Raw genomic sequence first — 10,647 nt, forward strand, 5'->3', positions numbered from 1 at the left:
TTTTTATGCGGCAGAGCCTTCACAAATGGATTTCCATGGGCAGTATTTTATTGCATCCCCACTAAATCAGCCTCAATCACTACAGGGAAGCGACGTATAACCCGATCTGGGCTCCTCGTCCGCGGGGGCCGCCGTCGTACCGCCGTGCCGTGGCCCTGGTCCGAGCCCGCCGGCTGATTCGAGGTCGGCCCGCTATCCATCCCTCCTCTGGGGATTTTTGCTCTGGGAACCGAGGATCGGTCCGAGCCAGTGTTCCCGCTAACAGGATTATAATTTATAATGAGCGGGTGGGTCAGGATTAGGCCTCGGAGTGGAAACTAGGGCCGAGTCCCTCCTCTCTCCCTTCCCGCGTGTTTGTTTTTCGTCTTCTTCTTCGTTTTCTTAAGTTATGAGATGTTGCGGTGTCCAAGTAGTCGCCGTATGAATTGTCACTGTGGACTTCAAACGCAGTTTGTACATAATAGCTGGATATTGTATAGGCCTACTTTGGAATGTTCCAGGTTGTTCACCGCGGTCTTTTATTTTTTGCTTTGACGTGCGCAGTTCCCCGCGTACGACTGTCATCAAAACAGTTTATGTCGTGACAGGATCCAACGCACCTTTGAAGATCGGAGAGTTCATAGCCCTGGAATGTGTCTTTCCAACAGTTATTTTTCCTGTCTGCCACTTGATAGAATTATCAACGTTATCCAGGAACCAAACTACACTCAGGAGATTGGAGACTGGCTGCTAGAGGAAGAAAAAAAATGTGATGAGGCGACACTGTGATTATCACTATGGGTGGAGAATTAGACTCAGTTCAGGCCAATTACCAACAATCAGATCACATGAAAACAACAGGGCAAGGCAGCCACTCCAAATTGTTTCGGTGGCAACAAAAAAAGAACCCATGAAAGACTTTCTTTCTGTCGCCACAGAAAAAAAAGATTTAATTTCTGTCAAGTGGGGTGACAGGCAAGTCATCTCAGCCTTACGCTGTGGAATTGGCCCTGGGAGGTTTTTTGTCACCTTGGGCGGTTTGAACTGGTCACAGATGAACCCTAGTCTGATGCTGTCCGTTATGTTGGTGAATCCTATGTAATGTAATCCGCTCCTTCACACTGTGTAGCTGGTATTTCTTGTGGCCTGAGACGCCTGGGCAGTACTCATTTTGACTTAGCTATCGAGTAGTCCAGTCCGAGAGGGTGTCAGGCTGCTGCCAGCACCTGTGGTCCTTTTGGGTCGGGGACAGACAGGGAGAAACTAAGGCGGCGTGCGTCGACGAAGTGGGATTTGGATTCATCCCTAGTGTCTCATCTTATTCCAGTGTGACACACACACACACACACACACACACACACACATACACACACACACACACACACACACACACACACACACACACACTTGCTCCGGGGAACTGGTTGTGCAGCCTCAGGCCTTCTCTGTATCCCCTACTGCCGGGGAACCAGCCTTGTCTGAGGTCCATCAGGAGCCTCTGTAGCGTAGCGCACCACTAATTAATGTAGCTGTTTCTCCACTCGGCTAAACTCCCTAATTGGCTCGCCATTTCTTTACCATTAATTATGCTCCATTTCATATTCCCCTAATGAGTCGGAGACACACCTCCGTTCTTTAACGCTAATTAGCAGCTGCTTTTAGGCTAGCACCACCGACAGCAACAACAACAACAAAAGCTTTTTTGTTGCTGTTGCGTCTCAGCCGGGGTTATTTCTTTTGTATTCATGTTTTCTTTCTCTCTTTTTTCCCCCGTCTTTGAAACAGCATCCTTACCCTTCAGAAGAGCAGAAGAAACAGTTGGCACAGGACACGGGGTTAACTATCCTACAAGTCAACAACTGGTGAGTCGTCTCCTCGGTGCCGTTGTTGTGTTTAGATGCAAGCGATGGTTTAGCCCCCTAGGCAACCCACGGCTAATGATTTGAATGATTAATTCCTCTGGGGACGCTGTACTCAAAATACCCTCCCCCCCCCTTCTACCCTCCCCCCTTACAGTCGGTTGGGCTGGTTAATTGGTACGAGTTGAAAACCTGTGGAATATTTCTAGTGGTTAGGGATGTGTTCTATTAGGATATTTATTCAAAGGAAACTCTGGCATTCTTCTGTTCTGGAAAATAGAAAAAAAGGATCTGCTAAAGTGTGAGACTAGAGATTGTGATGTTGTCATGAAAGCTTAAGTTATGCAATGTTTGGAGATGAAACAAAGGAAAAGACATCACAAGTACAGATGTCCACACAACCCGAAGCCCATCCATAGAGGAAAATACAATTTTAGAAAAACAAACTTTACACAAAAATATTAAAGGTTGCATGTGTGCACTCAGTCTTTCGCCTCCTAGGGGAGGCTTCCATCAGAGACCCATCGGAATATCAAACAAAAATACAGCTTGAAATCGCTCTTCCCGAAATAGCACGGTAATGACTGGCGGGGCGCGCCGGGCTCGCCTCGTTACCGGATGGAGCTAATCGGCCACGCGGCGAGGGGACAGGTGCCGGAGCCAGGTAGAGAGCGCTGCGGGGTCGCCGGCACACTCGGTTGCGCGCTTCTCCTTCCTCAAGGACGGCGCCCGCCGCCCCGGTGTAGACGGGGGGTGTGGGGGGGGGGGGACTCGTCGGAGAGGCGTCTGCTCAACCTAGCGTGCTGGCGCCACTCCAGTTCTGCAGGAAACCAGGGGCGTGCGAGAAGAAGAAGAAGAAGAAGAAGGGTTGAGGTAGAGGGGGAGAGAGCTTGGAAGAGGATGAATGGAGGGGGGTTTATTGAACTGGGATCGCGTTGTTTGCAGAGTTGCTGTTCTGCTTTTCGGGACTCGTGTTGCGGGTGTTGTGAAAACCCACACAGGATTACGGGAAACCCATGAAATGCATCTCATATGTAGCCAACAGAGATCGGTGCCCGTCGGACTGTCTGAGCTTGCCGAGCTAAAGCCTAGGTATAACGAGGCGCTGAAAGGTTCAGACCCCTCGTCACGCCAAAGAGGTTCACCGGCTGGGTTACGTCGAAAAACACGTACCACACTAGGGAGCGAGCTGGTGAAACATCAGTTCATTTCTGGGGTCTGGCTTCTGTTGCCATTAGTGGACCCACTTCTGTGTTCGATGTTGTTTTGCCGTTACTACGGCAACCAGGGGCAGTTTCGATTTCCCCCTCATACTGAGGATTATGAGTAAACAGGCGGCTTCAGCCAGCAGGCCGCGAACGAAGCAATCGCACTTGGAGCAGGCTACACCCACAGCATATAGTCTCTGGCTTACGGTATGATTTCCGTTGGTCTGGCTTTACAACTGTACAACACGCCTATGTATATGTGTGTGTGTGTGTGTGTGTGTCGTCATCCCTGTTTGTGTGTCTCTATGTCTTTGAGGCCCTATTTGCATAATGTATATGTGTGTGTCTGGTTTATATATATATATATATATATGTGTGTATGTGTGTGTGTGTAACGGTCGGGACTTCACAGTTTAGGTTAATGGAAATACCGCCCTGCGTTTGGCGCGCGGTGGCACCCGGGGCCAGGGGGCTTCAGTGATGAGGTAATGGCCGCCCACTGCTCAACAACAACAGAGCCTCGCGCTGCCGTGGAGAACGGTGGGGGACCCCCGCATAGGTTCTCGCTAAAAGCACCAACCTTTGGATGACACACACACACACACACACACACACACACACACACAGTACATACTGTACACAGACTATATATATATATATAAATGTAGACACACACACCTATACAAACACAGACATATACTGTATATATATAAATGTACACATACACACACAAACACAGACAAACACAGACATACACAGTACATACTGTACACAGTATATATATATATAAATGTAGACAAACACACACATACACAAACAGACATATGTAGACACAGACACACACACACACACACACACACACCTCTTCTTGGAATAGCGGTCTATGCTGAAACATAGCAGAAAGTCTTGTGGAGTGTGTGAACCTGCTTGGCACGGCAGATCCTCTCTGTTTTCATGACCCTGCCAAGATCTGATGGAGGAGCCAATTTCCTTGTAACTCACTGAAACACACATTCTTATCTTATTCCATTTACAGAGCAAGTTCCTTGAGCAACATTTTGGCATTAGCCTAGTTTTTGTAGATGTGAGTGCAGAGAGGCTGGCAGAACGTTAGAGCCTCTTCGCTTCTGCACAGGACCATGTGTTGATTGGAACAGGTGAGAGAGAGAGGAGGGGGGGTGTATGTGTGTGTGTGTGTGTGTGTGTGTATCAGTGTAGTGAGTAAGTGTGTGTGTGTGTTTGTGTGTGTGTGTGTGTGAGTGTAGGGAGTAAGTGTGTGTGAGAATGTGTGTGTGTGTGTGTGTGTGAGTGAGTGAGTGAGTGTAGGGAGTAAGTGTGTGTGAGAATGTGTGTGTGTGTGTGTGTGAGTGTGGGGGTGGGTGTTGGTGTGAATGGCGTTTTCACGGCAAACAGCTGGACTGGTTTATTTAAACACACCCAGGGACGGGGGTTTTGGAGATGGTTGCAGGGGGAGGGGGGGGGGGGTCGAGCTGACCTGAGAATGACACCCGAAGAGGCGGAGTTTAGAGGCCATTTTACGAGCGGGGGGAGCGGTGGTGGTGGTGGGCGGGGGGGTTCGGGGGGGCGGGGCTGGGACCGGAGGGAGCGCTCGTTTGTTTAAGCCTCACGAAAGGCGTGTCACACCGTGCGCCCGGACCAGATGCCCCCCCCCCCCAACCCCCTCACCCCCCCCCGGCCACAGGACGGGCAACTGAGCGACGCACAGGAGGGGCGCTTCACAGCTCCCGCGTCCCTTCGAAGAAAGAAACGCCGCTCCGTTTGCGCTCGTTGCGAGGGCGGCCCGCCCGCCCGCCCGCCTCTTCCTGTCAGTCGGCCCGACGTCCGGCCGGGTCGGAGCGGGGTCGCGGCGGGTTCAGGAGCGCTCGCCCGGGTGCCCGGGGGGCACAGGTTCATATTCGACAAAGACGTCGTAAAAATAAAAAAAAACACCCCAACTGTTTTCCTGTGAAAAACAATGTTTTCAGAAAGCGTTTAAAAAAAGAAAAGAAAAATTTTATGATACGTCTAGCTGTTGAAGAATAGGCCCGTATTGTGGGGAGCGGAGAGAGGGGCACAGCCGTCCTCGCGGTGCGCTGGGAAGCGGAGGGCCATAAAAGCAGTCCCATGGCGCGAAGGGGTCGCGCAGGGGTGAACTTTTAACTCCCTAATGGAGGGCGCAGCTTCGGCGCGCCGCATGGCTCTCTGTTCCCCCTTTCATTGGCTGCTTAACAGGCGGAGCCGGGGGTGTGTGGCGCCCGGCTCTCACAACAGAACGCCCCGGCGCTCGCTCTCTCACTCTCGCCCCTCTTTCTTTCTCTCTCTCTCTCTCTCTCTCTCTCTCTCTCCCCCCCGAGAGACCCCCGGCATAACTGGCACCCCCAGCAACCGCTGCGATTCGTCACAGCATCGTCAAGGATTTGAGCCCTCGCAGAGGCACTGTGTCCTTTTAAGACTCGGGGGTCGTCCTCCCGAAACTTTATTGATAGGATGGTAGTTTGCTTCTTTTTTTTTAACTTGCGCTTCTAGCACCCGAAATATTGTCCGGCGTCGGGCGTGCAAACGCGGCACGCGCCCCGTGGTAGACCCTGTCTGCCAACTCCGTTAGCGCTCCCCCTTTCTCTCTCTATCTATCCTCTCTAAGGACCTTCTACTTCTCCCCCGGTATTACCCCCCCCCCCCGGCCCCCTCCTCTGCCTTTTTTCAGGCCTGAAAAGAGCGGCATGGCTTTTGTTTCCTGAAAAGGAAACCCGTACCTCCCCTTTTTTTTCTCCCCCTTTTTTTTTTTTTTTTCTTCCCGAAAAGATGAAATGGAACCGCCCCACCAGGGGTAGAAAGCAGGAGGACATAAATCAAGTGGGAACCACTGAGCTTTCACTCCCCCAGGTCAGGAGGGGTCGACCGGCCGGTTTCAGAGCAGGCTTTGGGCTGAGCAAGAGCAGAGTGCTCCTCTGCCGAGGGCACGGGGTCACGGGGTCGGGCGGGTGAAAGGTCATGCATACCAGGATGATGGGTCTCAAGAGCGCACGTATACAGGGAGGACGAGTATGGATGTACAACAACTCTCTGCAAACAACCTGAGTATGTTTTTTCCTGTTATGTCTCCTACTGTATTACATACCCAGTAAAACTATATTAGTACTTTATTGAGAGGTTTTAAGTACTTTATTGAGAGGCTTACAGTGCTTGGTGTTGTTTTTTTTACATGGAAAAAAAACAGCGCAGAGTTGGTCTGGAAATTAAATATAGGGTAAAGAAAAGACACTTTTTTGAGTAGCCACACTAAATTAACTTTGTACTCGACTGGTAGATATTAAAACTAATTTTCCACAGGGAGTGTCGTGTTCCTGTGAACTCATAGATAATCCAGGTGTTTGGTGTGGTAAGACTCACACACTTACTGTCCGGGACGATTTTTTTTCTACAAAAGCCGTGGGTTGAAAGGAAGTTGAGGTTTCCACGTTCCCGGAGTAGAGTGTGGAGGAGACGTCTGGACAACGTCAGGCCGCCGTCGCTGACAGCCAGTGTATTTCTTTTTTCTCACAACGCCAAAATGAATGAATGTTTTTTCTCTCCGTGGCTCCAAAAACAGAACATTGAAATCATATGTCGCTCGGCAGGCCTCATTTATAACGTGTCACTGTCTTCTCTCTTCCTCTGCCACCCTCCCCTCCTCTCCCCCAACCATCCCTCCCTCCCTCCCCTCCTCTCCCCCAACCATCCCTTCCTCCCTCCCTCCCTCCCTCCCTCCCTTCCCTTTCAGGTTCATCAATGCAAGACGGAGGATAGTTCAACCCATGATCGACCAGTCCAACAGAGCAGGCAAGTCGTCCCATCTAACTAAAGTGGGTGTCAGATTTGTTTGAAGTCAGAGGAAGAACAGAGAAAGACTTTTTCTCTTTGGAAAAAAACAACAACATATATATATATATATATATATACAGTATATATATATTATATATATATATATATATATATATAGTGCCAGTCAAATGTTTGGACACACCTTTTTGGACACCTTCTCATTCAATTGAATGAGAAGGTGTGTCCAAATTTTTGACTGTTACTGTATGTATGTTCAATTTAGCAATTTAGATGATCTAGCCTGAACATATTTAAAGTGAACCAGGGCCACCTCCCTCTAACGGCTGTGACTCTGCTGCTACCTCTAGCTAGCTTAGCCGCCTTTGGTCCTCAATGTGTTTAACTGAACGGACGGACTTAACTCCAGGAGTGAATGGCCGCTAAGACCCGGGGGATTAGCCGAAACAATGACGCTAATCGCTTTGACTGGCCAGTCCATTGAAAGTTTTAACCTTGGATTAGAACAAAATAGGAGTTAGAGTGAAACTGAGGCTAAAATGTGACCCGCGTCGCTGCCCCCCCCAGCTCTCTTACAAATCACACTGGATTGACTTTTGCGTGGAAGGCGTATTAACAGAGCCGAATAACTAATTGGAGGGAAGATGACGAGACATGTGGGTGAACGCGGGTTCTTCTTCTTCTTCCTGCTTGGTTTTCCTCTCTCTTCCTCCCTCCTTCCTCACTCCCCTCCTCCCGCCTCTGTCTAGCTCTTTCTCCCTTTATTATTTATCTCTCCATCTGTCTTTTCCTCGCGCTCTCTCCCCCCACACATCCCTCTCTCTCTCTCTCTCTCTGTTTCACCCTCCCTTCATTCTCACTGCTAACAGACCAGTCCCCTGATGCATGCCTTGTTGTGGAGCTGCAGTAATATTTATGGCCTGTGATGGGGGTTAGGGGTTAGGGTTGCATTAGGGGGGGACTCTGTTAAGTTCAAAGACGGCCGAGGAGGCTTGAACTGTTGCTCCGGCTCAAGTAACCAGAAACAGGCTCTACCTGAGGGCGACGGCCGCCTTTTTACGATACGGGGGAGACAGGGGGCGGAATTGAGCGTCTGCGTCCAACCACACCGCGGCCACTTCTTCCCCGGGCTGCTAATTGGTCGTCGGTGACGCAGGGGTGAATTTACCTGTCGGAATAGCGGCTGTTCCTCGTTAATCTCAAGCTGTAGTCGCGATCCAGTGCTGCCCTTGATCGCGTGTTCAACAAGTCACAGGTTTTATAATTCGTAAATCACTTCAAGGCTGAAGTACACTTGAGTTTCTACAACTTAAACCAGCGACTTACTACATCTGAACAGGAAGATGTTCTACGATATGAGGTCAAATTGGTATTCATCTCTGCTTGTTCATACAAAGCAATTAGTTGATGATTAATCCAATTGATGAAGAAATGACCTTCCTGATAATCTGATAATTGATAGACAATAGTGGGATTACCCCCTAAGCAGAGCTGGAATTGGACTGGGCCCGGTAATTAAAATTCATGTAAGACCCTAATTAGCATTTCCTTCTGTTTCTGACCACTGGGCTTCCAGTGAGCCAAGGAGGGCCGTACACCCCAGATGGTCAGCCAATGGGAAGCTTCGTCATGGACGGACAGACACACATGGGAATCAGACCACCTGGTAAGACCCTATCTCTAGACCCAACGCACGCGCACACACACACACACACACACACGCACACACACACACTCACACACACACACACAGATATCGAAACATGCACACAGACACACACACACACACACACATATATGCACACACACAGATATCGACACATGCACACACACACGCACACATACAAAGATATCGACACATACACACATACACACACACACACACAGATATCGACACGTGCGCGCACACACACACACACACACACACACACACACACACACACACAGTACACTCCAGACTCCCCATGCAGTTATAGCTGTCTGCCCCCCCACCCACCCACAACCATGACACAATTACAGGTGTGTTCAGTCTCACTGCCTCTCCGTCCTGTCCTGACCCAGATCCGTCCCTCGCTGATTAGCCTCCGTCTAGACAGAGCCTCTACCTATCTGCTCATATGCAAATGATAGGCCCGGGTCACACGCGCTGCCCGGCCACATTCACACGCACACACCCCCCTGGCTAGGTTTCATCTGCAAAACGAATACATTGACCCACAAAAGACTGTGACCAGTGTTAGGTATCACCCCAGTCCTGGACGTGTCATTGGATTTGTCATGTGTTCTTTCTCTCTTCTTCTTCCTCGAAGGCCCCATGGCGGGGATGGGCATGGGGATGGGCGTGGAGGGACAGTGGCACTACATGTGACCCTCCGCCGGAGGTCGCGACGCACAGCTGAGGGGGAGGCGCCGTAAGTATGCCCGCGCAGGCTCCGCCTCCTCAGTCTCCTACAGTATGATCATGCTAGATCAGCAATAGACAGTGTTAGTTTGTTTACTCACAACACTCCCTCCATATCGACGTCGCAACTATCGGTATCTGCATGTAGTATGTTAGTTTGGGAGAATACGCGCTCCAGAAGTGTATTTAGCTGACTGACACACCCGTTAGGGCGTTGGATTCAGTCGGTGTGATGTGCGCACGAGATAAAATCGGGAATAATAACCCAAGATAAAATCTGAAGATAATCCAAACTCTCGGCCAGTGAAGACAGACTACTGCCTCCCACCGTGTCTCCAGAGGCCACGATGACCCTTTCGTCTGATTGTCCATTTCCGAGCACACTTCTGAGCGTGGAATGTATTAGTGCGGCATATTGGCACATTATGCCGTGATGAGAAGGCTTTCGAGAGCTAATTGACTTTGTCCAAATTAAATATGCCTTCACTACCGGGGGGTGACCAATTGATTTATCGGGACAAAAATAGAGGCCTGTTACTGTAGGCCGGCCCCTACAGCTCTCACACGCTCATGTCAGCAAGCAACCACTGTACAGGGCAGTACTGCATCAATGCCTGTGGGTAACACTAGCCTCCTCAGTCTAGGGTCAAGGGTCACTGAGAAAGAGGGAGAGATTTTGTTAGGCAATGACATAAATTGTGTCGGAATTGGTGTTCACAAATATCACAATTGTGAACACCGATTGTGAACACCAATTGGAATTCACAAATACCATTTGAAATGAAAATGTACAAAGGCAAAGTTTGAACTACAGTACACTCTGAACTACAAAGTCCATAGTGCACCACAGACCTAGGGAAAGCCCATCTGGCACGAGCCGCTAACACACATGAGGAGGTGACATCGTAAATCCCGGGGACAGAAAGATAATTAGGAACTGAGTGAAGCATTGTAGCAATGGTGTGATGCTACCTATGGAGTGTTGGTGCTGTTTGGGGGGCACAGAGTGTCTCTCTCACTGTTAACTCTATCTCAGCCTAGCGTCACTAATTAAGGTAAATCCCCCTCACGTCCAAAGGTCAATTAATCATGAGAGATGCACGATATTCTTTTACGTCCCATTGAATGAATTGATCATTACCGAAAGACATAAAACGGTCTGCCCCGTTATTTGATTACGGGGTCCAGTTACTTCGTAAGCCATTTTCATTAAGGCGGGCGAATGTTCCGGTAGGGGAGATTAAGCAGACTTTTATTGGGCGCGGAGGGGGGTGGGGGGTTGGGGGGTGAAGGGTCCCAAGACTCTGGACTTACACCGAGCTGTTTTTTTGCGAGCACAGTCACTCACTTGGCAACATTGCCCCTGCCTCCTACCAAAGTC

The 10,647-nt window shown here is 49.8% G+C and overlaps 1 protein-coding gene across 2 annotated transcripts in view; it reads left to right on the forward strand.

The window, feature by feature from the left end:
- meis1a (Meis homeobox 1 a) overlaps positions 1-9,233 on the forward strand; it is a gene marked incomplete at its 3' end in the record, with an annotated part of 25,224 nt that extends 15,991 nt beyond the window's left edge. The window contains exons 8-11 of one of the 2 annotated variants that reach the window (XM_084441052.1): positions 1,765-1,841; positions 6,807-6,892; positions 8,442-8,531; positions 9,175-9,233. In XM_084441052.1, the coding sequence (XP_084297178.1) occupies positions 1,765-1,841; positions 6,807-6,892; positions 8,442-8,531; positions 9,175-9,233 (312 nt within the window). The remainder of the gene's footprint in view (positions 1-1,764; positions 1,842-6,806; positions 6,893-8,441; positions 8,532-9,174) is intronic. The other variant, XM_084441053.1, reaches the window with a different exon arrangement.
- Between the last annotated feature and the right edge of the window lie 1,414 nt (positions 9,234-10,647).

Source organism: Borostomias antarcticus (genome assembly GCF_949987555.1).
Source record: "Borostomias antarcticus genome assembly, chromosome: 7".
Classification (NCBI taxonomy): Eukaryota; Metazoa; Chordata; class Actinopteri; order Stomiiformes; family Stomiidae; genus Borostomias; species Borostomias antarcticus.